General features: G+C 38.7%; 1 protein-coding gene across 1 annotated transcript in view; it reads left to right on the top strand.

The window, feature by feature from the left end:
• PRKCG (protein kinase C gamma) overlaps positions 1-27,753 on the top strand; it is a 4,166,346-nt gene that overhangs the window by 794,128 nt on the left and 3,344,465 nt on the right. Inside the window, exon 2 of the mRNA XM_044080462.1 lies at positions 6,854-6,885. Within this exon, the coding sequence (XP_043936397.1) occupies positions 6,854-6,885 (32 nt within the window). The remainder of the gene's footprint in view (positions 1-6,853; positions 6,886-27,753) is intronic.

Raw genomic sequence — 27,753 nt, 5'->3', positions numbered from 1 at the left:
CCAATTTCTGTAAGAAAATTAATTAAAGAACCATGTTTACATGCCTTAAAAAGTAATTCAGTGTTTTAGAGGGTTTTTGCTGTCAATATTTTGCTCTACACTTGTTTTTCACTTGGGGACTGTTTGGCCTCTGCCAAAAGGATGGGTAAAACTAATGACAAGAACATATATGCACTAAGTTCTAATTGTGTCAGCAGTAAATATCCTATAAAATTCATATGAAAAATATATTTTACTTGTAAATATATATTACTTGTAAAATGTCATGACATTAATTCAGCTATGATGGGTTTGAGACATTATTGAGGGTACAATAGGTGCCTTATGTGTCCTGAGTGTACAATAGGAGTCTCAAGTGTATTTTATAGCTGATCATCCTGCTACTAGTATGTTGACATTTGTAATAAAATCTGTAGAGGGGCTGAGATATAACCATTCATGAATAAGTGACAGAAGCTTTGTTACAGATGCCTTTATTTTTTCATTATGCACATTTTACTGTAGGTGTTCTGCTGAACTTTTGCTCATGTATCGATTGATACATCTATCTATCTATCTATCTATCTATGTATCTATCTATCTATCTATCTATCTATCTATCTATCTATCTATCTATCTATCTATCTATCTATCTGTCTGTCTATCTGTCTATCTGTCTGTCTATCTATCTATCTATCTATCTATCTATCTATCTATCTATCTATCTATCTATCTATCTACCATGTTACGCCCTGAAAGTTTGGCAATGAAACTTCATGAGGGATGAGATGTGACCTTCTAAAGACTGGCTCTGAATCAGTATATTTTGAGATGTTCACTGCCATAATCTAACATTTTGCATAATACCTGACTTTAAGTTGGAGCATTGTTTTAAATATACACTCAGTAAACAGAACAAAGTAATTGCCTTAAATACTTCTTTACTGGGCTGCCATTAAATCCGGAGTAAAAACCCTACGTATTTCACAAAAAAATGTCAGCAATCCAATGCTATGGTCCTACCTTAGATAATGCAACTTTTCCACTTAGACAAAAGCAAGCTCTCTAGATGGAGACCTTCTGAGCCATTTCATAGTGTTGTAGGTTCACATTTATGTACTAGGATAGCTGCCCTTGTTGGCCATATTAATACTGGTCAGTTTCTTTTTTTGTGCTCAAATTAACCTGTCCAATTTGGTTATAGATTGACCTTACCAGTCCCATGGTTGATAATTATATATCACCTTCGATGAGAATAACTGGTATCATACTACAGGTAATTTGGGGGGACCCATGCATCAGATAAAGCATTTAGGAGGCATTGTTCTCCATTAGTAGTACAAGGGGCAGTCCTAGGGTAAATTTTTGTGTTTTCCATCCATAGATCCAAGTTGTGCTGGAATATGGACATGGATGACCCCCCACGCATGATGTCCTCACTGGTAATGTCTGATCACAAAGCAGTTTCCCTGGAAAAAAAAGGTAAAATTAGACCCCACCATCAAACCGCAAAAACTTTAAGAATTTTTCTAAGGCAAACTACCTCCTATTAAGTGAAGGCATAGCTAAATTCCAACTTCACTCAAATTCAGAAAAGACAGAAGCCCCAAAACCTTGTACAACCATATAAACAACAGCATAGACATGGCAGTACCAGACTGAAATAAGCCCAGATCAAACCACAAAAACAAGCAACCCAGGGAAACCCATAGAATTAATAGGTTGTACAACATAAGGAAGAAAATCCTGTTGAGAAGTATGAGGAAATGTGTACAACAATGCAAAAAGTCCATCATTAGTCTAAACAAGTGACTCAGGGAACTAATCAAGTCTATGAAAGCAGACTTTGAGGTAAAAATAGCCTCAAAAGCTACGGATAACACAAGGCATTTTTCAATTATGTCTACAATTTTAAGGGCAACACCCAACAATGTGCAGATTTAGTTATAGATGACATCACCTATGCTCAGCAGAAGATATAGCAAATCTGCTGGCCAATAAATACAGCTCAAACTTCCCTTCCCCATCAACCCCAGTTCTCCCCCAAGAAATAACTTCCACCACTCCCAGCGCTCTCCAGATCTATAAACACGGCATCACTGGGGGCAAATGACATACCAGGTTGCCTCTTAAATACCTTAAATCAGGACTTCTCATGCCTAATAGGATCTATATTTAACCACAGCCTCTGGACTGGCTGTGTCCAGATAAAGTGGAGAACAGCTACAATTATCACTCTGCATAAAGAAGGACCATCAAATGACCCAGAAAATTATGAATTCATAAGTCTGACTATTTGTATCTGTAAGGTCATTGAAGGATTAATAATGGACCTGATAAATAATGAAATAAGAGCCTTTCAGACACTGGACCTGACTGCCTACTGAATCTGGTGGACTTCTTTGATAAAGTCAGTAACACCCTAGATGAGAGCAAAATAGTACATATCACCTACCTTGACCTGACCAAGGCATTTGACACAATTCCCCACTCGGGTATTATACGTAAACCCACAAAACTGGGCATAAATCCCTATGTCACCAGATGGATAGCCAACTGGCTCATGGACAGGATGCATGTGGTTAAAGTGGGTGAATCCAGTTCCAGCAAGATGCCAGTTACTAGTGGTGTGCCACAAGGCTCATTGCTGGGAACACTCCTGTTTAGAATATACTTCTTGAACACCACAGCCAATTGGGAAGGCCTCTGGATGACAAAATCTGCCAATGGCTGCAAGCTGGGGGCTATCATTGAATCTTCCAGTGATGTAGATATGTGTCAGATGGGTCCAAATAAGACAAATGATTAGTGTCAGAGATGTGGCTTTTAACTAAATGTGAAGAGATGGATTATCATACCCTTTGGTAGGTCAAACACCCCCATTAACTACAACATTAACAATACACCCTTAAAAATAGACTAAGAGGGGATGGATTTAGGTACTTTCTCAGAAGGTAGCACCATGAACTTTGACTATCACATGTCCATGGTTGTGAGGAAGTCCTTCTATGTAGCACAGCTTATAAATAATGGTATGGCATCCAGATTGTTATATTTTGACTGTACTCAGCCTTCATTACACCTATAATCTAGTGTAGTGTGCCAACTAGAATGTACTTGACTAGGCACTTACAATGGCTGTAGTGACCTCAGAGGTTCTTTACAAAGAAAATACAGGGTGTTAACAACATGTTCTATGTGGATAGACTAAAAGCCCTATCTCTTTACTCTGTCTCCTATTGATTTTTTAATGGGTGACCTATGCTTGACCTACAAGGCACTCACAAATCCAGCCCTGATGGAGCTTCTACATATTCACAAGACAAACAGCATGACTGTCACCCATTCTAGGGATCTAAAGTTAGTCCGTGGTTCCAACAAAATACGTTGGACAGACAGATATATCTCAGAGATTACTGCTTCTGTGAAACTGTCTTCCTATTCACATTAAGGAGAGCCCTTTTCTGGAACTCTTCAAGAGCAGTTTGGATTGATGGATGGTGAATCATAAATTCACAGCTGGAGTAATGCCCATGTCCCTTATGGATATGAGCAATCTGCAAAATCTGCAAAATACTCAAGGCATAGGCACAAACCCATGTCATCCTATTTCCCCTTGGGGCTATATACTGGGTGAAATCAGGTTATATTGGCTCAGCTTGTAAAAGCTTTTGAGCTGTTAGCCTAGTAATCTCATATGAACTTATGGACCTATGTGGTAGTTCCTTGTGGTAGATGACTTCCCAAAGGATAGAATAATGTATTTTTTTGGCATTTAGTTTCAGTCCTTGATTTTGGCACCAGTTTTTTATTTGGTACAAACCTCCCTGCAGGATGATTTAATGATTGCTCCTAGCTTGCAGTCATCTGCAAACTTAGTCAGTCAAAGATGTTTGGTATTGACTTTTAATTCAAAAAGTAGATGCCAAACAGCACAGAGGGGGATTCCATAAATGACCAGTTGCTTAGTGGATGTAACTTCCCATATTTTGATTATCTGTGTCCTATCTGTGAGCCAGCTGGCAATCCAGTGGGTGACTGGGGGTATTTCCAGTTTCTTTAGTTTTATCACTATGCATGATTGGGGAATTGTGTTAAAAGCTTTGGCCAGATTAAGATATGTGGTGTGTACCATTTTGCCTTCATCCATTTCTTTGGTGACCTTTTCAAAAAAGTCCACCAGGTTGAGTTACCATGACCTGTCCTTGATGAATCCAAACTGAAGTAGGTCCAGTGTTTGGAGCTTCCCTATATCCTGAATGAGTAACATCATGATATGTCTTTCCATGTCTTTGCATATGAGGCTGGTCAAACTTATGGGTCTGTAATTTCCTGGGTCTGTGATGAAGATCCTCCCTTGTGCAGGAGAATGACTGTAGCTGTTGTCCATTCAATTATTGCTAAACCTGTATGGAGGCTGAGATTGAACAGTGTTGTTAGGTGTGTGGCTAAATTGTGCTTCATATTATTTAAATGCAGTAAGGGATATTGTAAGGGCACATAGATGCAGTATCAGTTTATGAGTTCTATAACTCCAGACAATTTTTATTTCATAACTAGAATGCTACAACTCTTAAAAGAAGAAAAATCTACTTCCATATAGGTATATCTGTTCCTATTAATTTCGTTTGAGGTCATAAAAATAACAGACTCAAATGGTAGGTATACAAACATATGCATTCTTTAGATCAGTCCCTCTTGTTATACTTCTCATCCCTTCCCTCAGCCTTATAGCTAACATAGGTATATAGATTTACATTATACATCAGCAGCACAAGGTAATGATACCAGACGTCATTAAGTACGAAATACACCATTCAACTCTGTTAGCCTGACAGTCCTTGGAAGGCAATATATCAAATGCATGTTGACTTCTCAAACTATTCTAAAACTATATGGAAACAACCTGGATTAGTTTTTGCAACTTTAGAAATAATATAACTTTCTGCAGAAGGAAACCTAGTAAAATACGTACTTGAGATCTGTTAATTCCAACAGCAGTATCAATTTGCATGTCCATAGATCACATTTTCACAAAAACTCATTCCACTGAAGTCCGTATCCTTAAGTCTGCAATTGTTTCCCTTTTTCTATTGGTTATCTTTTGCAGTAATAAATTAGCACTGCTAGGCCATAACATCATTATTCCAAAGTTAGTCCATGAATTTTTATAATGCCCTAGAGCGCTTATGGAAATTAATCAAATAAATCTACTCGAGCTACACGTTCTAGGGATATAAACCTCAACACAACAATGAATAGAACATGCTGGAGGGATAGATTCCCTTCACAGAGACTTCCCTTACAATGGAACAGGGTCCCGATCTACATAAGACAGAGCCCCTCACTATCACTCTTCAAGAGGAACCTTGATGAGTGGATGGGTAACAGAAAGTTCACACCGGGGATCACACCAACAGCACTACTAGATAGGGGCCAAGGGTACTAGCTGCTAGTACAAGGGTCTAGGGAACTACTAAAGGGGAGGTGAATACCACACAATGTGGCTGGGCTAATATATGCCTTTGGGCAGATAGCCCAGTACCAACCTAGGAACCTATAAGGCGGGTATAGTTTTGTTCTGCTTTCCATGAGAATAATGATCATTGAAAGACTACATCTGACTTTTAAGTTTCCTGAGAAAACCACATTAGTATTTCATTAGCTCAAAGAAGTCGTTTAAAGCACCTTCATTAAAATATCACCTAAGACATAGGCACATATACATTAACAGAAAAAACATATTAATATTTTCCTATCTGCACACATTGTCGATTACAAGTTTTCTTTCTTTATAGCAATCGACTTTCAGTCCAATATGACATAAGTCACTCAGTTTCTGCTTTCTCTTAAGCCTCACTCCTCATGCACAACATTATTCTATATGCATTGTTCTCAGCAATTCCATTTCTTTCTATGTAATTTGTTTCTTCTCTTTTCCGAAAATCCATTTCCAGTTCTTTATTTTGTACAAGATGTTAGGAAAAGTAAGATTTTTGACAAAGTCAATATGAGCATATCTAATCTGTGCAGGTTGTTAGTTAGAAAGTGTATTACTTAGTATAGTTGTTGTTTTTCTTTCGGCTTTTCCCAGTTAGGGGTCGCCAGCGGAACTCTGGTCCACTAATGATTGGCAGTCAATTTTTTTTATGGTGCCAAGGTGCCAGCCCGACGCCCGACCTTCAATGAAGGCACGCCCATTCACACATGTCTTTCGAATGCCATTCGATCGCAGAGAGAACATGAGAACTCCACACAGAAGGCGCTCCCGCCATGAATCAAATGGGAGAACCTCTTGCTGTGAGGCGACAACGCTACCACTGCACCACCACGGCTATTACTTTGTATAGTAAAGTAGTTAAAATTACATATCAAGATACCTGAGGTTTTTTTTTTATTTTTTTTTTTTTTGTGGCAGAAGCTTAAATTGCATGCATAAAAATTAACATGTTTCATTCTGGCTAACTAAGGTTAGGGCTAGATATGCTATCTAGACTTGAATTAGTAAGGTTAGAATGAGTGTGTACCTGTGTGTGTGCCTTCTTTGGGAGGGTGGGTGCCGGGCTGGCAACTCAACACCATGAAACTCCACTGCTAATCATTCTGCAGACCATTCTTCCATTTTGGCAACCCCTAACAGGAAAAAGCAGAAAGGAAAAGACGAAGTAGAGAATGTACACAATTTGCTAGATATGCTACATGAAAAACAATACACGCTATAAACTGTAATCCTACATGTGAAGTTGCATGCCTTAACTGAAAAATGTTCTGCATAAGCAAAAGTAACTTACTGTAGCATTATGTTTTACATTAAATATTGAACTAATATATTAAGAAATTAAAATTAAGCCCTTTTTATTTTGTTCATTTTCAGGGGACTGGGTAAACAAGGATTCCAATGTCAAGGTAAGGCATGCTTCTTTATTAAATTACGTGTGGGAATCCCACTGGGAATATGTCAAACAATACCACTGGGCCCATTTGACATTGTCTGGTATAAACTGAAGTGTTTCTAGTTTTCAGTGCCTAAGAATTGTGTTTTGCTTCCATTGAAATATGCTCACTAACTGTTTACTATAATATTTGCCTGGACAATGACTATACTAAACCTAGAAATAATGAGCTGCTTAGCTTTTTATATCTCGCAATAGTTTCAGACTTTTTACTTGAATGATTCAAATTAGATCAACCTGTACATTTTTAAGCAAGTGACTAATTTTCTCTACAGTGTACATTTTCATAAGTGATTAGAAAAGTATTTTTGTACAAGATGGATGGAAACCACTTGGAAATCTATAGGCGACATCTGTAAATTTCACAATTATAACCCCAACTCTGTGAATGTGGCAGTGGCGGAGAGTCACACAAAAAAAATAGTCTAGGCTACAGTGAAAAAAACACCTTAGCCTTTCAGAACACACATCAGCACTGTCTTCATATAGAAACACAAACCAAACACCCACCTTCGCTGAAGCTGTCAATAAAATTCTACCCAAACAGCAGAGACCTCCAAGGCAGAAACACAGTTGACCACCACAACACAAGACTAATCATGAGACACATAACTTTCCTAAACAGTATGCCACTCAACTAAAGCCTGTAAGGCAAAACACTGAGGCACACTGATGTCCCACTCACTTGGTTGAATAAGGAGAAAGTAACAGTCAGCTGCCTGTCAGGCACCAGAATCTGCCACATAACGCACGCACTAAGGTCCCTCAACAACAGGTACAAATACGACTCTGGCATTGTACATGTGGGTGTGAATGACCTAAGAGGTACCTCCCTGGACTACATGAAAAGAGGAGGTCTCAGATTATGTAGCCTAAGTGGGTATGACCCTAGCCCTGAGCAGAATCCTACCATCACCCAGAATGATACCACAGAACAAGCAGAAAATGATTGATTTCAACAATTGGCTAAGTTTCTGGTGCCATTCTTAGGGGAACCAGCATCTGTCTGCCTGGGACGATATGATTAACAGACCTCAATGCTTTGCCAGAGATGGTCTGCATCTGTCACTTCCTGGGCTTCCAGATACCGCCTCTATAGTGACTTTTTTAGGCAGTATTCCAAAGACCAAATTACCACCATAACAGCTACAAACAAATGCAATCTGAGGGTCATGCTGCTCAACGTTAGAAGTCTAAATCTCAAAATGCACTCGCTCGAAGCACTACATAAAAATGGAAAACATCAACATTTCCACTGTGACAGAGACTTGGTTCAAGACAGCAGAAAGCATCCCTGCACTACCAGGATATAACTCATTCAACAACTTTCTGCACCAGAATTTGGACCGAAGTTAAAAAGGCGGTGGTATTTCCATATTCAGAAAGGGATGCACACACTTCCAGACTGGCAGCTCTGAGATTCTTCAGGTGCAGCTAACATTGGGTAAGACAGTGATTCAGGTCATAGCCTGCCATAGGACCCCAACCATGTCCCAAGTCCCAAGACTCACACTCCACGTTCCTAAACACCCTGGAGAATATTAGGGTCCAACCTAACAGTCTCATACTGGGTGACTTCAACTAACCCTCCATTAACTGGGAAAACTACTCATGTACCAATACACTTACCCAATGCTTTCTGGAATTCATTAATTCAAATGCCCTGGACCAGCTCGTTCTTACCCTCACTAGAGGTAGCAATATCCTTGACCTGGTCATTACTAACATGGGTGACCGTTGCTCTACACCAATAGTCAACTCCTCCCTGGTTAGATACGACCACAAACTAATCACCTTGGAAATCCACATCCCTCCCCACCCCTCACAAAGGTAAGCACCATGAAAAACTTCTCCAAAGCTAACTTTGGGCTCTTAAAAACAGATGTGGCTAACTTTACGGTAGCCGTGCGAATGGAGAATAGTTCCATGACCGCCGAATCATAGACCAATGCACTGTATGAACATGTACACAAATGCATGGATCTCTCCATACCCAATAGAACCAAAATGCTCTCCTCAAAAAAAAAAGGAAGCCAATCTGGTGGTCCCCTGCCATAAACAAACTCTACAACAGGAGGAAACTGATGCGGAATAAGGGGAAGTCCCAAGACTGGAAAAACTCCCTTATCACCCTCAACAAAAAGTTGATATCCCTCATCAAATCCTCTGAAGCTAGCTATGAAAACAGAATTGCAGCAGATAGTAAAGACAGCCTCAAGGCCATCTATTGTTATGCAAAGAATCTCCACAACAATACTGTGATTTCCTCTGAGCTACTGCACAATGGTACCTCCTATACAGAGCCAAAAGATATTGCCAATATACTGGCCAAGAGATTTAGTGCCAACTTTACCCCCCCAAAGGACCAATCACAACACCAGTGGATTACATGGCACCCAGTATTCCTGCTGCAGAGGTTAAAACAGCACTGCCCAAGGCCAAGAATACAGTTTTTCTTGGACCTGACAATATCCCCGGCTGTGTTCTACATGAAGTACAGAGTGAACTGTCACCTCACCTATGTACCCTGTTCAATAACAGCCTCACTTCAAGCTTTGTCCCTGCGAAATGCTGCACTGCTACAGTCATCCCTCTCAACAAGGTAGGAGCGACTTAAACCCCATGAACTATCACCCCATTAGCCTGATGAGTCTGATATGCAAAGCTATGGAATGCATCATCATGGACCTAATGAGCAAGGATAAAGGGAATCTCCAAACTCTAGATTCTACACAGTTTGGTTTTGTGAAGGGTAGATCATTCCTGCTCAACTTGATTGACTTCTTTAAGTCAGTCACCAGAGCTGTGGATGAAGGCAAGGCGGTTCATACAGCCTACCTTGATCTGGCCAAGGCCTTTGATATCATTCCCTACTCAGGAATCATAGAAAAACTCACTAAGCCAGGCATCAACCTGTATATCACTAGGTGGGTTGCAAACTGGATCACAGATAGAACACACAGTGAGAAAGTAGCTGACTCCAAGTCAGATTGTCGACCAGTCACGAGTGGAGTCCCACAGGGTTCAGTCCTGGGTCCTCTCCTGTTTAGTATCTACTTCTCTGAAGTCCAGGCCAACACAAAGGGACTCTGGCTGACAAAGTTCGCAGACGATTGCAAGTTGGGAACTATTATTAACTCCCCAAGTGATGTTGACATCCTACAGAAAGGCCTCAATGAGACCAACGACTGGTGTCAGAACCATGGCCTTAAGCTCAATGCCAAACAATGTGCCATCATCTCCTTTGGGTAAAACCTAGTTCCCTTGAATTACCACATCGATGGTAGCTCACTGAACACAGAAGGTGTTATAAGAGATCTAGGAACACAGGTTGACAGCAACATCTCTTTTGACCACCACATTGCCACTGTGGTCAGAAAGTCCTTCTATGTGGCACATCTCATTACTAAGGGTTTTGCATCCAGGAAAAAAGAGGTCATTGTCTCCCTCTACTTTTTCCTCATTAGGACAATCATCAAGTACAATGTCCCATTTGACATGTACATCTCTAGATACGTGCAACAACTAGAGAGGCCACAAAAGTACCTCACAAAGGATCCTAGGCATTAAACACTTGTCCTATATGGAGAGACTCAAAAAACTCCAACTATTCTCTGTTTCATTCATATTGCCTACTTAGAGGCAATTTCTGCTTGACTTACAAAGCCATATCTGACCCAGCTCTGTTAGAAATGCTACAGCTAAAGAAATCCCAATCTCTTCATACCACATGCTCCAGAGACCTCAACCTCATTACTACAATCAACAGAACATGCTGGAGGGACAGGTTCATAACCCAGAGACTGCCCATGCTATGGAATAGACTTCCCACACATGTCAAGCAGAGCACCTCACTGGCCCTCTTCAAGAGAAATCTTGATGAGTGGATGGGAAATAGAAAATTCACCCCCGGGATCACTCCAGTGGGTCTACTCGACAGAGGCACTGGGAACTAAGGTCGGGTGGCATGATGCCAGGGTAATCCTATGGAATAGGTTTGTAAAGGCTCCAGGGCCATTAGTCTAGTACACACCTATGAACCTATTTATACAGGTGGAAAGCAATTGTCAGAAACAATTTTTCCTGCTCAGTTGAGCCACTGTGAACTGTGCTGTCTACAAGTGTGGATTTTTGTATTTTGGCACCATATCCTGAGATCATTATTTATATGTGAAGAGTCTGCGCTGTCTACAAGTGTGGATTTTTGTATTTTGGCACCATGTCCTGAGATCGTTATTTATATGTGAAGAGTCTGCGCTGTCTACAAGTGTGGATTTTTGTATTTTGGCACCATATCCTGAGATCGTTATTTATATGTGAAGAGTCTGTGCAGTCTACAAGTGTGGATTTTTGTATTTTGGCACCATATCCTGAGATCGTTATTTATATGTGAAGAGTCTGTGCTGTCTACAAGTGTGGATTTTTGTATTTTGGCACCATATCCTGAGATCGTTATTTATATGTGAAGAGTCTGTGCTGTCTACAAGTGTGGATTTTTGTATTTTGACATCATATCCTGAGATCGTTATTTATATGTGAAGAGTATGTGCTGTCTACAAGTGTGGATTTTTGTATTTTGGCACCATATCCTGAGATCGTTATTTATATGTGAAGAGTCTGCGCTGTCTACAAGTGTGGATTTTTGTATTTTGGCACCATATCCTGAGATTATTTATATGTGAAGAGTCTAGTGCTTCTTCTTTGCCCAGTCACTTCCGATCTCTTGTTTCTAGGTCTGCATTATTCTGAATTATATCTCAAGAAAATATTCCATGTTATAGGTTCATAGGTTCAAAAAATACAAAGGGCAACAAAAGTAAAACAGAACGCCAGGACCAACAATGAAAAACCAGGAAAATTTAATGACAAAACATCCACCGACTAAGCGCTTTCATCTAAAAAGGCATCATCAGAGATAGGTTCATAGGTTCATAGGTTCATACTAGGCTATCTGCCCTGAGGCAATTATAAGCCTAGCCTGATTCTGTATGGCTTATGCCACCCCTTGATTTGAGTATACTGTGCCCTTTTTAAGGTTTAGTTTACTGTGCCTCTGTCTAATAGTGACACGGGAGTAATCCCTGGGACAAACCTACGATCCCCCATCCACCTATCGAGATTCTTCTTGAAGAGATTCAGTGAGGTGCTCTGCCTCACATGAACTGGAATTCTATTCCAGAGCGAAGAGAGCCTCTGGGTTATGAACCTGTCCCTCCAGCAAGTTCTATTTATTTCTGTGCTGAGGTTCAAGTCCCTCGAGCGTGTGGCTCTAAGGGATTTAGATTTACTGATGTGGAGCATGTCCATTAATTCTGGATTTGACATAGCTTTGTATGTCAGGCATAGATCACCTCGAAGTAGGCGGTATGCAACTGAGTAGAGCTGGAGTTTTTTAACCGAGCAGCATATGGCATCTGTTTGAGACCCTTGATCCTCTTGGTGAGATACTTTTGGGGTCTTTCTAATTGCTGCAGGTGTAGGGTAAGGTACATCCCAAAAGGCATTGTATTCTATGATGGGCCTGATGAGGGATGAATAAAGGCACGATTACCTCTCTTGATCTAGATGTGAAACCCTTCGTGATGAGGTGGGCTATGTAGAAGGTCTTTCTAACCACTTTGGCAATGTGGTTTTCAAAGGAGAGATTGCTATCAACTTGGGTCCCCAGGTCCCTAATAACTTTCTCTGTACTTAATGGGTTTCCGCCTATGTGGTAATTTGTGGGCACATTGTTTTTGCCAAAGGGTATGACTATACATTTTTTGGCATTTAGCTTTAAACCATGGCGCTGGCACCAGTTATCTGTCTCTGTGAGACCTTTATGAAGGATGTTTGTGTCAGCTGGAGAGTTGATTATGGCACCCAGTTTGCAGTCGTCTGGGAACTTGGTGAGCCATAGTCCTCCCACATTTGCCTGTACCTCGGAAAAGTATATACCGAACAATAGTGGTCCCAGGACAGAACCCTGTGGGACGCCACTTGTGACCGGTTTCGAGTCTGACATGGCTCCAGCAACTCTCACTCTGTGGGTTCTGTCTTTGAGCCAGTTTGCGACCCATCTTGTGACATAGGGGTTTATATTTAAGCTGGATAGTTTATCTATGATGCCCAAGTGGGGTATTGTGTCAAATGCCTTTGCAAGGTCCAGATAGGCTGTGTGGACTACCTTCCCTCCATCTATGGCTTTGGTGACTGTTTCGAAGAAGTCAACCAGGTTCAAAAGGCAGGATCTGCCCTTGACAAAGCCGAACTGGGTAGGATGTAGTGTCTGTAGGTCCCCAATGTCTTTGTTTATGAGCTCCATGATGATCCTCTCCATAGCCTTGCAGACTAAGCTAGTCAGGCTTATGAGGCGATAGTTTCCAGGGTCCGTAGAGGCTCCACCTTTGTGGAGTGGGACCACTGTTGCTGTACGCCATTCTGTGGGCACATATCCTGTAGTGAGGCTGAGATTGTATAGCTGTTTTATTTGAGGGATTAGTTCCTCTTGGAGTTCATGTAGGACGCAACCTGGGACACCATCTGGTCCCATGGAAGCAGTGTTTTTTGCTTTGGAGAGGGCAGCCCTCACCTGAGCATCAGAGATGTTTGGGAGGCAGCCCTCTGCTGGGATAGATACTTGCTCTTTGGGGAGGGGAGAAGTTTGCACTGAACCTGTCTGCCAGGATATTGGCGATGTCTGTGGGTTCAGTGTATTTTTGTCGCTTAGAATCAACTCAGAACAAGTCTGGGAGTTGCATCCCAGGTTTCTAACATAACTGAAAAAGCCTTATGATTGTCTTTGGTGTCCTGTGCAATTTTTCTCTCGAAGCTGGCCTTGGAGGATTTTATGAGGGATCATAATTTTTGCTAGTACTGATCAGAGATGCCTTCCCTATTAGGGATTTTGCTCTATCATGTAGTAGCTTCCTCCTTCTGTTGTACAGTTTATTTATGGCAGGGGTCCACCAGACTGGACGCCTGCCTTTGGATGATTGGGTCTTGGTTTTGTTTGGGATAGCATGATCCATGCATTCCTGGAGATGTCCGTAGAATGTGTTTATATAGGATTCTGCAGTTTGGGCCGTAGTTTCCACTGGCCCTGGGGCCTTGAAGGATTCCACTTTAGTTTTGAGAAGTGAGAAGTTCACTTTTGAGAAGTTTTTCACTGTGGTTTTCTGGGCTGGGGGTGGGGTCCGGATGTGGACATCCAGTGAAATTAATTTATGGTCTGATCTTACCAATGAGGGATATACTTCTGGTGTGGAGCATAGAGTCCCCATGTTGGTAATGATCAGGTCTAGTATGTTGTCCCCTCTTGTGGGAGTGGTGACTAGTTGTTCCATAGCATTTGAGTTTATAATTTCCAGGAACCTTTGGGCTAAGGTGCTGGGGCTTGAGTAGTGCTCCCAGTCAATGTTTGGGTAGTTGAAGTCACCCAATATAATGGTGTTTGGAGAGATCTTCATAGGTTCATAGGTTCATAGGTTCATACTAGGCTATCTGCCCGCCGAGGGCATTAAGCCAAGCCTATATAGTTAGTTGGCTTACGCCACCCTTTTAGTATGGGGAACTATACCCATTATTTTGAGGGTATATCTGCGATCCATCCATTGGTCCATCCATCTTCTGAGATTTCTTAGCGAGGGTGCTCTGCCTCACATATACCGGGGGATTTTCCACAGCATAGACAGCTTAGGGAGTGAATTGAATCTATCCCTCCGCCCGTCCTATTAAGCCGTGGTGTGTGTTAATATAGCCGTGTCGAGTTCTCCAATGTTTTCAGGAAAGCCGAGTGGGATTCCTGACTTTGAGAGGGTGGTCTGTTGGATGCTATAAACTGAAAAGCAGTCTTGCCCACTGTTAGTTGCACATGGATGGTCTCCGATACTTCGTGCAATGCCACTAACCTGGAGGTGTGGATATCCTTGATAAATATGGAAACTCCCCCTCCTTTTGTGGTTCGGTCCGGGTTTTGGGGCCGAAAAGCATGATATGAGGTATAGCCTGGTAGTGCTGGGGTGCTCTCTAGAGCCTTGAACCAGGTTTCTGTCACTGCACAGATATCTATGTTCTCCATACTGAGGAGAGCTTTGAGTGCGTGCATCTTGTGGTTAAGACTTCTGGCATTTAGCAGCATTACCCTTAGTTTCTTGTTCCTTGTGCTGTCTATGGGGGTGGGTTTGACTTTTGAGCCTTGCCTAAAAAGGCACTATGGGGGTGGCAAGAGCCTTTGCCAATATCCGAAAGCCCAGTGGTGACAGGTGCAAGCTGTCCCTAGCGAAGCAACGTGGCTTGTCGAGCATGTCATCCCAGGCTGACAGACACTGGATCCCCTTTGAATGACACCAAAATTTTAGCCAATTGTTAAAATCGATAATTTTGTCTTTGTACTGTGGCATCATTCTAGGTGAGGGTAAGATGCTGCTCAAGGTCAGGGTCATACCAGCCTGGGCTACATGATCAGAGAGCTCCTCTATGTCTCTTTTCATGTAGTCCAGGGAGGTATGTCTCAGGTCATTCACACCAGCATGTACAATGACTGAGTCATATTTGTATTTGCTTTGGAGTGACCTGAGTGCTTGCGTTATGTGGCGGATCCTAGCACTGACAGGCAGCTCACCGTGACCTTCTCTTTATTCAGCCTGGTGAGCGGACGCCAGTGTGTCTGACAATAGAGTCACCTATTACAAGAGTATCAGGTGTGTTATTCAGCCTTAAGGGCTGTGGCTGCTTGGCACACTGACTTTGTGGGCTATGTGTTGTGCGTGTTTTGTTTTGAGGTAGCGTTTGCTTGGATGTCTGCTTTGGAGGTCTCTGTTGCTTAGGTAGATTTTTATTTAGAGCCTCCGAGTATGTTTTTGTGTATTTATGTGTTTGGTTCGCTGACGTGGTGGGACTATGTGATACTGGAATTGTGTTGTGTGAGGTTACCTTCTCCTCCTGACTGGGGAAAGAAACTAGCCTTCTTTTGTGTGAATGACATGCATTAGCTAATTTGTATACTTCTTTTTTAATAAAAATTGTACATACCTATGAAAAGAGCAAATAGAGCAGATTTTCTGTATGTTTAGGGAGAGACTATAACTACCCAGTGACTGCAACCTTATTGTGGATGCTATGTTCTTTAATATTATTCTACTTTGCTGCTTTTCGTGGGTCATTGTATATTCTATGTACAGCTAGAGTACACCTGCCTGCTTTTTCCCCTAGGTGGTTATATTTACACACTGTAGAATTTCCAACTAAATTCTGTGCAGATTACTCCTTTACAGAGAAGAGAACTTGCATGTTTTGACATTTGCTTTAACTGATTTGGTTCACATTTGACAAAAATGGAGCAGTGACAAATACAGCTAGGGAAGACAGGCAGTATGACCTTTCTACATGCAATGCATTCTTGTTGATTACCTCTACCAAAGTATTTGTGGGATGGTTAATAGGCTTGATCTAATATGGGTCATATACAAACATCATGCATGCATTGATTCTGCAAGGCTCCTAATATTTCCAGTGGCAACCAGTCTCAACTCTCAGCAGACCAAAACATTTATTGTGTAAAAAGAAGAGTATACATAAGCAGAACCCACCCTGATCCATTTGCATGCCAAACTGACTTATAGATAGGCATGAGGCAGTTTAGTTGCTGAGCAAATGTTCAGCTAATAAGCTGTGTAGCAAAGGTTTAAAAAATCAGCTAACATTTGATCTTTGCAATGAGGTTATTTCCAGGAACCTTTCAACTGGTGTTTGCATTGCATGCTTCTTTCTTCATTTCTTTATTTTTTTTTCAGTTGCACAGGGATGGAAGCTAGATGCATATCTCATGAGAGAACGCATCTTTCTTACTGAAGTTATTCTTTATTATGGAACTTGGCATATATTACTCTTCTCTGGTTCCTACCTGTACAGTAATTTACATGTCAAATACTATTCATTCATATTTGTTTATATAAATGTAATTTCGTAGAGCATACCTAGAGACGAGTCTGGCATCTTAAACAATATGTTAAATGGACCAGTGCTAAACAATCCATTAATCTCCACCACCTAATAACTGATATGTTTCCTACACACCTCTTTTCTCTCTTTAATATATATATATATATATATATATATATATATATATATATATATATATATATATAGGTCTACTTCAAAATGTCAGTAGTTCAGAATGCTGACTTTCTTATAGCCAACACCATATGATCGACATTCCGAAAGACCAACATCCTAAAATAGCACCATTTACCTACCTGTAAACACAGTAAAACTGTGTTATGCAGGGGGCAAGCCCCCCTGCACTCCCCACACCCCTGCTATTTAAATATTCTCACTCCAAGATCGCACTACAGTGCAGGAAAGGGGAATCTCCCAGTCCTGCACTGTAGCGGGATCTCCGCTATCACTTGCTGGCCTTTCAAACGATCACTCATATGGTATCAGCCATATGAGTTTCGAACATTTGAAAGTTCGAACAAATGAAGGGCTCCCCTATATATATATATATATATATATATATATATATATATATATATATCGAGAGAGAGAGAGAGAGAGAGACACTCAGAGACACACACACACACACACACACACACACACACAAACACACACACACATACATATGCAACACTGTCATATGGAAATATTCCTATGAACTTCACTTAAATATTTAAGTTAACAGAAAACTTGTCCACATTGTGAAATTCTGAACCTTTCAAGTACACTAAAAGTTCACCATATCATGAAAACTTTGGTTGCAAGCAGTAAAATATTGCCAGTAATGTTAGAGTCTATACTTGGAGGCTTATTGCCAGGAGAATGCACTCTACTTTTATTTACTATGACCAAGAGTTAAATGGCTTTTAACAAGTAATGAGTTGTACATGAAAAGATATTGTTGGATAGCTCTCATTTTGCATCAGTAGTTATACTGCATAACTTAATTTGGCAATATCACTTCAGTGCCTTTATTACACCATGTATGGGGCTTGATCTAATATCACATAAAACTTTGTCATAAATGCTTTTCAGCAAGGAATGAGTTGTTCGATAAAGAGTTTTGCGAGACAGTCCATGTTTTTGTTTTCAGAAGTGATTTATGTACAAATAAATTTTGATTATGTCTTTAGTTTGTAATTATATAGCTTTGCTATTAAACTTTTACTTCACTTTGTAATGAAGCACAAAAGTGATCTTCGTCTGGGAATGACTGACATCTTTATGGGGTTTCACTTTTTCCTTTTAAACAGTATTACATACTATTGCATCATTTAATTTGTTTGGCTTTGTATCTTGTCTGAGAGATGGCTGTTTCCTTTTATTTTAATCCTGACTGCTAAATTCTATTTCGAAAAGGTGATGAATTTAATGCTTTTGTCATATTATGTGTGGACATTAAATCAAATACAATTATGATGCAAATGCCGCTCAACAAGGTGTCAGTTATACAATAAGTATAACTGTGAGTAAGTCTGATTTTGTTCATAAAGTAATTACTATAGACAAATTTTGCAAATCTTTATAATGAATTAATGGTTCTTCATCCAGATGCAGCTTTCCTCAAGGATTTACATACAACCAAAGCAGTGAGTGGCTATTCCTGTTAAGCAGTGTTGTATTTCACTGCTGTTTGTTTCATTCCTGTCAATGTACTCCACCAGGACAGGAAAAACTTATATTTAATAATAATGTAACAGAGATAAGTACTACAGATTATAACGGCTATTTTAGTATGGAAAAACACTTCAAATGAATTACAAAATGTGTACCAAATCAAAGTACAAGTATTTTTCAAGTATATTAAGACTTCATTAAACAATAATAATGTTAAAACATTCAAGATATATAAAACTTTTATTATTGCAGTATGCAATTTGCAATATAAATTATCCCACTACACTTATTTTGACTAACATTAATATCTTGTATTCTTAGAATGTATGTAGGTTCTGTGATTAATTTCAAAGCTATTTCTTGTTCTGTAGTTATGTTATTTCACTGTGATTTTCAAAAGATTTCTTGCAAAATGATGCTTAAACATGGCTGAGAAGAAATGATTCTTACATCAAGGTGTTTACTGAAACTTAGGTACTTAACAATATTAATAATCAGTTTGGTTATCCACTGTTATATGACATTTCAAAGAATGGCACAGAGTATATAATCGCAAAACATTCTATCACTGTTTAGTTGTTGTGGTCATTACCTGTGTTTCACTACTGTTGAAAATAAATTAATCAATTGTATATGGACTGTCTGTTAATTTGCCTGCTAGTTTTGAAAGAAATGATTTTAAATAAAGATATCCACAAATAAAAATATAAAATGATAGCAACGACAAAAATTGTACAGTCCTACGGGTGTAAGTTGTATAACTTTCACAAAAGATAATGTATATATCTGCCATTGTAACTGAGTTGTGTAAGTTATATTTTCTCCTGTCATAAAAATATAATAGTGAAACTGAATGAAAGTTTAAGATAAAATTGCTAAAGCATATGAGAGGTAGTACACATAAGAATTTCTGATAATCCAGTAGTTGTCTATTTGGGTGTATTCTATAATGCGACTAAGTTCAAATATTAAAGCTGACATTTTATTTCAGCTTCCTAGGTACCAGACAGAATGATTGTGTAAGACAGAAAGAGAACCAAGGATTATTTTAATGTTATGAACAACAAATAAAACAAAAAATGTGAACCAAATAAAAACAAACGACCAATAAACCAGGATCCACCACAAAATTTAATCCAAACTCTCTCTAGCGCCTCGGCAAACGCCTTCCAAGGAGAATACAAACAGAAAAAAGCACCACACATTTATACAATAAAATTAATCATCCTATTCTAACAATTAAACAATTAAAACACCTAAATAATTAATTAATTAAATAAATAAAAACTCTCCAATTGCATTCTACGTTAATGTCGCTAGGGGCTAAAGTGCCATATTTCAATCCTGGTTTATTGGTCGTTTGATTATTTTAATGTTGCCTAAAGATCTTAATAAAGAGCTAGATCAGATGTATTAATTACATAATTGATTACTTGAGGCTTATTGATGGGCAAAATATATATAACTTTTGGTTAAGTTACTACAACATGTTGCAATGCCTCACAGCAAGAGGTTCTCCGGTTCGATTCTTGGCTTGGGTGCCTTCTGTGCGGAGTCTGCATGTCCTCCCTGTGGTCGAGTGGGTTTCCTCCGGGTGCTCCGGTTTCCTCCCACATCCCAAAGACATGCAGTAGGTGGATTGGACACTCTAAATTGGCCCTAGGTGTGCATGTGTGTGTGCCTTCTGTGGAAGGTTGGGTGCTGGGCTGGCAACTCGACACGGTAAAACTCCACTGCCAGTCATGAGCGGACAGATTATCCGCTGTGGCGACCCCTAACCAGGAAAAGGCGAAAGAAGAGGAAGACTACAACATATTGCAATGTGCTACTAAGTCTGTTATTCTCAGAAATAATAATACTATAAAACTCATTTTGCAAATCCATAAGTCTATCAACACTCTTCTCCTGTCTTTAATATAATCTAAGCTCATAATAAATGAAAAGAAAACAAGAGTTAGGCTTTTCTACAATGTAAACAGAACAATTGGCTTAAAAGCAGTTCAGATGAATGACACAAATGTTAAATGAATTAAAATTGCAAATACCTAGTCAAGTCAAGTAAAAGTCAAGTAAAAAAAAACGTTATTGTCATTCAGAACTACAGAGCAGTGTAGCTGAATGAAATTACAATGCTTCATTCTCAGTGCAGGAAACAGTTGCACATACAGATAGAGAAAATTGAATAAAATAAAATATACCTAGAGGTCATAATTGATAGTAAATTAACCTAGAATTAGCACACTAATACTAGGACATAAAAATGTGCTTAACTGTATAAAATAAATAAATTCCTATCCTATACTACCAAGGTTATGCTAGCTAACATATTACATATGCATCGTCAAAAATTTAAACAAAACCTCACTCAAAAAGGTATACTTTACCTTCTACACATCTGCTAAATTTGTAGTAAAATCAGCTTCTGACACTCATACATGTACAGTCTTAAATAAATGAAACTAGGTGCCCTACAATGATAAAATTAACCTATTTAATCTTATGTTTGCGCACAAACATAGGTATGGTAGCTAATGTTCAGCACTAAGCACACTACTTAAATAGTATACACCTTGTAAGCCACTCCCAGTCTCCAATGGATGTTAAGTTCGGGCAGAGAAACCTATTACTAAACACAATGATCTAATCATACTTTTAACTAATTAATATGACTCACTTTCCATTTTGTTAATATAAAACTCCATCCTTGTCAACTTCATAAACCTCTGTAAACCCATTAAAATACAGCCTAACAATGTTCAAAATGTGGCATTACCTAAATTACACTATGGATAATTTGTGTACAGAAACATCAGAAAATCCTTGCTACACCTCCAGTGCAGAGTAAGAAAATCATACCAAAAGTGAATTTATGCAATAGTCAGGCAAACCTGTTAAAATAGTCTACTACATTCAGACTTCCCTTGATGCACCAGTAGTATTATGCTGATCATCAGGACACCTCAGGCATATTATAGTTTATGTGATTCTTTTATGAATTTCAATTATTCCAAACTGCATTGTATTGATATTACAATGTAACCTGGCAAGGTAATGCTCAGCATGCCTTACTAGGTAACTACTATGCAAGCAACACCATATGCTGCCATCTTAGACCGTACCACTGTGCAGTGCTGTTAAGCACCACAGAGCAACCTTCCTGTCCTGTGTATCACTAAAGAAATGGGACAGGAACTTTGCACCTACATGAATTATCATAATTCATTTATTTGAATTTCAGTAATTCCATGGCTGTGTTAATTGTGAGTATTGTGTTATACCTATCTGTTAAACATTGGCTCTGAAGCCACATCTCCACCTGAGAAATAATTTTTAAGTATATTAATAGGAAGGAATGTCTAAATATTTTAGTTAGTGATAATTCAACTAGAATGTCAGTTGAACAATTATATAAATGAAGTAAAACTACTTGTTTGAAACTTTAACAGTGTATAAATACCGAATAAAAATATTTTGACATACATTATTGAAATAAAAGAATAATGCATGAGTACTATATACATGTTACCAAACCCATTTCCAAATATATGTTTTCTTATTTGTCAGTGACAACTATAAAGATAAATCAGTTGTGACAAGGAAGCTTGATTTGTGCTTGGGATACAAGATAATTGATAAACATGGTAGATTGCATTTGTGGAGCCTATTATACAAAGTAAAACATTGGCATCTGTAAGTGTTTAATGCCATACTTAACTTTGTTTTACAACCCATTTGTAAATGGTTATTTAAGGAGGCAACAATTCTGAAATCACGACTTGCAATTTATATGTGATCCATTTTCACTCATATTTACAGACCATGTAGAGTTTATCTCTTGCTCATATGTCCAAAATATCGGCATAGGTGTTATTACCTAATTTCTAGTTTTGTGTTTTCAGATTGTCTTCAGCATTATTATTATTCTTATTTTCATAAATGTGCAGCCCCAGTGTTATGGTTATCAAACAGCAGAGTATTTAATAAGTCAGATGTTAAGATATGTTATGATGCAAGATGGACAGCATTAATGTTGTTCTCAGAGGAAAACTAATAAATACGGTGCCACAAAATAATAATAATGAATGTGACATTGAAATAGAAATAAGTGAGCAGCTTGGTAAAAAGAGAAGGAAGATTCTGAACTACTGTGCAGAATGAAAGAACGTCAGGCTAAATTAATCACCACTCTTCTAATGAAGTATTCTTTTCTGGAAAAAAAGAGTAACAGCACATGTAATAGAATAATTTACAATAAACTTGCCCAAGCTAAATAAAGTATTCATGCAAAAGTAAAGAAGAGAAATCAGAATGAATCAATCACTATATTAAATGCTTTGTTAAAGAAGTCAAAGATCTATAAATGTATATATATATATATATATATATATATATATATATATATATATATATATATATATATATACACATATATATATATATATATATATATATATATATATATATATATATATATATATATGGATTCACTTCAGAAGCTCGAATTTACAAAATCTCGAACTGCAAATAACCGAAACCAAAAGATCTGTGCCCCCCACACCTTCTTACTTAAATATACCAACTCCAAGATTGCGCTACAGTGGGGAAATGGGAAATCTTCTGTCTTGCGCTGTATGCAGAAGTGCAAAACGGGAGATTTCTCATTTCCTGTCAACACCGCAAAAAAAAATAAAACATTACGTACACACAGAGCGTACAAGAATCCTTGCCTCTGTGCATGCAATGTATTAAGGTAAGTAAACTCTTATTTTTAAACATTATGGTCTCGACCATATGAAATTCGAGATTTCAGTAATAAATGGACAAAACATTGTTAGGTGCATTTAGAGATTTACAAAATTTAATAGATCTGATTAGTAATGTTTTGTCTAAGTTAATAAATGATATAAATAATTATGGAATTACTGATCCTCATCTCAGCATATAATACTGATTCTTCAGTCAAATACAAACCTCACTCTTATTAAGAACTACAGACATTATTGTTTAATATATGTCAGTAGAAAGTTGTTCGTTAATATTCTACCTTAAATGCTACAGATGCATTAATGTTCTGGCTTTACAATTTAAGTCAGACTCCATGAATATATGTCAGATGCAAGATAATGTAATCTTTGAATATATTATTATTATTATTATTATTATTAGTAGTAGTAGTAGTAAAATCATAATTAAAGCTCTGTTTTTATACTTTAGTACACTAAGCTGTTCCACTATATATATATATATATATATGTGTGTGTGTGTGTGTGTGTGTGTGTGTGTGTGTGTGTGTGTGTGTGTGTGTGTGTGTGTATAGGATCCTACTCATAGGAGGTTACTAGTCTAATAGCCCTGAGGACCTTACAAGCCTAGCCAAGAGTTTATCCCCCAAAAAAGAAACCTCTGTCAACACTTTTGCCCCTGTCAGTTAGGGACACAGGTGGAACCCTTGGGACAAATTTGTGGTTTCACAACCACTCATCAAGGTTGTGCTTGAAGAGTTTCAGCGAGGTACTCTGACATGTATGGGAAGTCTATTCCAGAGACAGTGCAGCCTCTGGGAGATAAAACTGTCTTTCCAGCAGGTTTTGTTGATGTTGCATATTAGATTTAGTTCTTTTGAGGCTATCCACATAGGACAGGTGTTAGAGGCCATAGATTCTCTTTGTGAGGTGTTTCTGTGGCCTTTCCATTTGCTGCAGGTGTTTGGAGAGGTATATACCAAACGGGGCATTATGCTCAATTATAGGCCAAATGAGGGAGGAGTACAGAGAGGTAATATCCTCCTTTTTTCTGGATGCAATCCCTTTACATATGAAATGAACCAAGTAAAAAGATTTTCTGATCACAGCTGCCACATGATGGTCAAATGTGAGATTGTTGTCAACCTGAGTACCCAGATCTCTCACCGCAGGTTCTATGCTTAGGGGGTTGACATTGATGTGGTAATCAGTAAGGGCCATGTTTTTGCCAAATGGTATGATAATACATTTTTTTGCATTTAACTTAAGGCCATGAATTTGACACCAGTCATTTGTTGCTGTGAGACCCTCTTGTAGTATGTTAACATCATCTGGGGGAGTCAATGACAGCACCCAATTTACAGTCATCTGCAAACTTCGTCAGCCACAAGCCTTTTGTCTTTGCCTGGACCTCTGAGAAGTAGATTCCAAACAGTAGTGGTCCCAGAACAGATCTCTGGGGAATACCACTAGTGACAGGTCTGTTGTCAGAGGTGGAGGTGCCTATTTTTGACCTTGTGGGAGCTATCAGTCAGCCGCTTGACCCCCCCACCTGATGAGACAGGGATTTACGCAAGTTGTGTTAGCTTTCTGAAGATGCCCAAGTGGCGGATTGTGTCAAAGGCCTTGGCCAAATCAAGGTAAGCTGTGTGTACTGACTTTTCCTCATCCAGGGCCTTGGTGACAGTCTAAAAGAAGTCAACCAGGTTCAACAGGCAAGATCTGCCCTTTATAAGTCTGAACTGGGTGAGTCAAGTGCTTGGAGATTGCCTACATCCTTGTTTATTAGATCCATAATACGCTCCGTGGCTTTACAGATCAGACTTGTCAAATTAATGGGGAGATAGTTTGTCTAGATATATAATACACACACACACACACACACACATATATATATATATATATATATATATATATATATATATATATATATATATATATATTTTTTCCCCCTTCCCTTTTTGGTCTCTTAAGGATTCTAAAGCCTGAAGGCCTGCATTCTGTTTTATGCATGTGGTATGTAAGCAACACACTATTTTTTCTTTCTTTTTTCAATAATAATAAACAGTGCTCTTTCAAAGCAAATATATCTTGCCAGCAGTATTTACATTGCTTGTGTGATGAGCAGCAAGTGGCCAGGCCAGTGTGCTTGACAAGCAGCTCTTCATCACATTCACAGCAGAGTCCCAGGCTCTGTTACATTACATCACCACATGGGTAGAGTTAAGTGTAAGCAGTAAAAGTAAACACTAAAAGCGAATTAGCACCTCTGATAGTCATAGCGAGTTTAGATGCACAGGTTAAAACTGATCATGTAATTTACAGCAATTAGGATACAAAGAACTGTGCAATAAAAGGGAAAATATCACAGATGGCTAAGGACAGAGTACAGGTTATACTATAATACTATAATAACAGAATCCGCATATCTTCATATAAACACTGCAAAGGGATTTGTGCAACAAAGCTTGTTTGAAATGGAGAATGGAGATGATGGCATAGCAGTATGTTAATGATGTACTCCCTTACTCCATTCCAGACAGCAGGAGCAGTATGCAAGCAGTGGTCCTGTGCTATAATTTTACTGTCATTAATAAAGGAAAATATGATACCCCAGGAGAGTTGACACATCAGTTCAAATCATATGTGAATATATTCACAGTTTCATAGCAAGAGGGGACCACTGCATGGTCATAAGCACACATATCACCACATGTACAGAAGGATTTTAAAGTTCCTTAATGAAAATTTTAATTACTTAATGGAAAGCACATTTTTCAATTAGGGAAAGTATTTAAGTTGCTAGTAACCATAAACCCACATCTAATGAAGTTTTCAAAACGAAAACGTATTTGTTTGGCGTTGATGTTGTGTATTTGTGTTTCCAATAAATTTGTTTGGAGTGGATTTCAGTCGTCCATTGGGCTTTATTGTTTCACCTTCACAGTCACTTTTTCCTTGGTTAGTGGTGTTTTTTGGTGACTACGTGGACTTTTTTTCTGTTTATTGGTGTATTTTTCATGGAAGGCGATACGAGCTGGGACGGCGGCAAAAAGACTAACAAGGATGAAATGGATCAGACCAGGAAACTAGTTGGCCAACTATCGCAGCTCATGGATTTACTCACACCCCTGAGACAGTCAATGATCGAGTTAATGAGTAAGGCTCAAGATGAGAGGAACCAGGAAACAATGTACAACACAGGAGCACGTCAGCATGAAAACGCCAGAGTTAATGAGACTAGTGATCCACATGTCATCAATCCACAGAACAATTCCATTAACTAAATGGACTTTGGACAAACTCCTGGTCTTTTAAGGAGCAATGAAGTTAATGGAGCAACAGGGACTGAGGCTGAATCTTATTTACCTCTTGGGCAACAACACTCTAATTCTCAGTCTCAGCCAGCAAGCAGCAATGTGGAATTCAAGGACTGGCTTCAGGTTAATTTTTCAATGGAGTTCAAAAACAACGTATTTAAACCTGGGCCTGTCGCTGTGACTTACAAAAATCAACTAGAAAACTTTAAGAGACTTTTATATAAATTTAAAATGTTGGATATTGAAAATGGTTATTTAGCTGAATGTATTTCAGAGGGGATTGTGCCAAAGGGGTTAAGGGTTTATAAATTTCCCAATAACGTTGTTCCCGGCAGAACATTTCATAAGAAATTAAAAGACATTTTTAACAGATGTGGGATTGATGTTTTAAAGTGCATGGTAGCTGAAAATAAAAGAATAAGGAAAGACTTGTTGAAGGAAATTGAAGCTGTAAATGAACGTATTAAAAAATGACTTAATGCTTACGATTCCAGCTGAAAGGGATAAATATAACAATATTAGGGTTTACACAGACAAACACTGTGATGGGCTTGTTGAACAGAAAATTAAAAAAAAACTAGAAAGGGATATTACTGAGTATAAAAATGACATGGCTTACCCTAAGCCCAAGGCTGTTACTAGGTTTTGGGAAATGAAGAATTTTACTGAAGAGATTTATACGGAAGGGAATGTTAATTATAGGGGGAGTGAGCACCCTCCAGATTTGGATGATTTTAATGAATATCCCACTTTAAGGAGATCTGAAAGGCTCAAAAACATGGATAATTATGAGATGCAACAGTATTCAAATTTTCGGGGGAGAGGAACAAGGGGGAGAGTGAGGTACTGAATACTCAAGGTACCAACCACCCCGACTCAGATTTTTATAATATCTTACAGGATGAAACCAACCCTTTTAGATTTATTAAGGATGATTTTAGTATTTACAATTTTAGTCATGTGGTTTTAAGTAAAGAACATTTTAATTTATTAAGCAAGGGAATTAAATATATTCCCCTTAAGAAAGGTGATCTTACTAAAACCCTTCTTGATGTTAAGTTATTTATTAGGAAAATTAATTTAGAGACAGTATTTAATTATGACAATACCCAGGAATCAACAAAATTAGTAAGGAAAAGTATTTACAACCCGCCATTACACCCA

Source organism: Protopterus annectens, chromosome 1.part1 (genome assembly GCF_019279795.1).
Source record: "Protopterus annectens isolate FY-2018-M chromosome 1.part1, PAN1.0, whole genome shotgun sequence".
In the NCBI taxonomy this organism is placed as follows: domain Eukaryota; kingdom Metazoa; phylum Chordata; order Ceratodontiformes; family Protopteridae; genus Protopterus; species Protopterus annectens.
The sequence above is the reverse complement of the archived record's forward strand: the minus strand, read 5'-3'. Positions and strand labels throughout refer to the sequence as shown.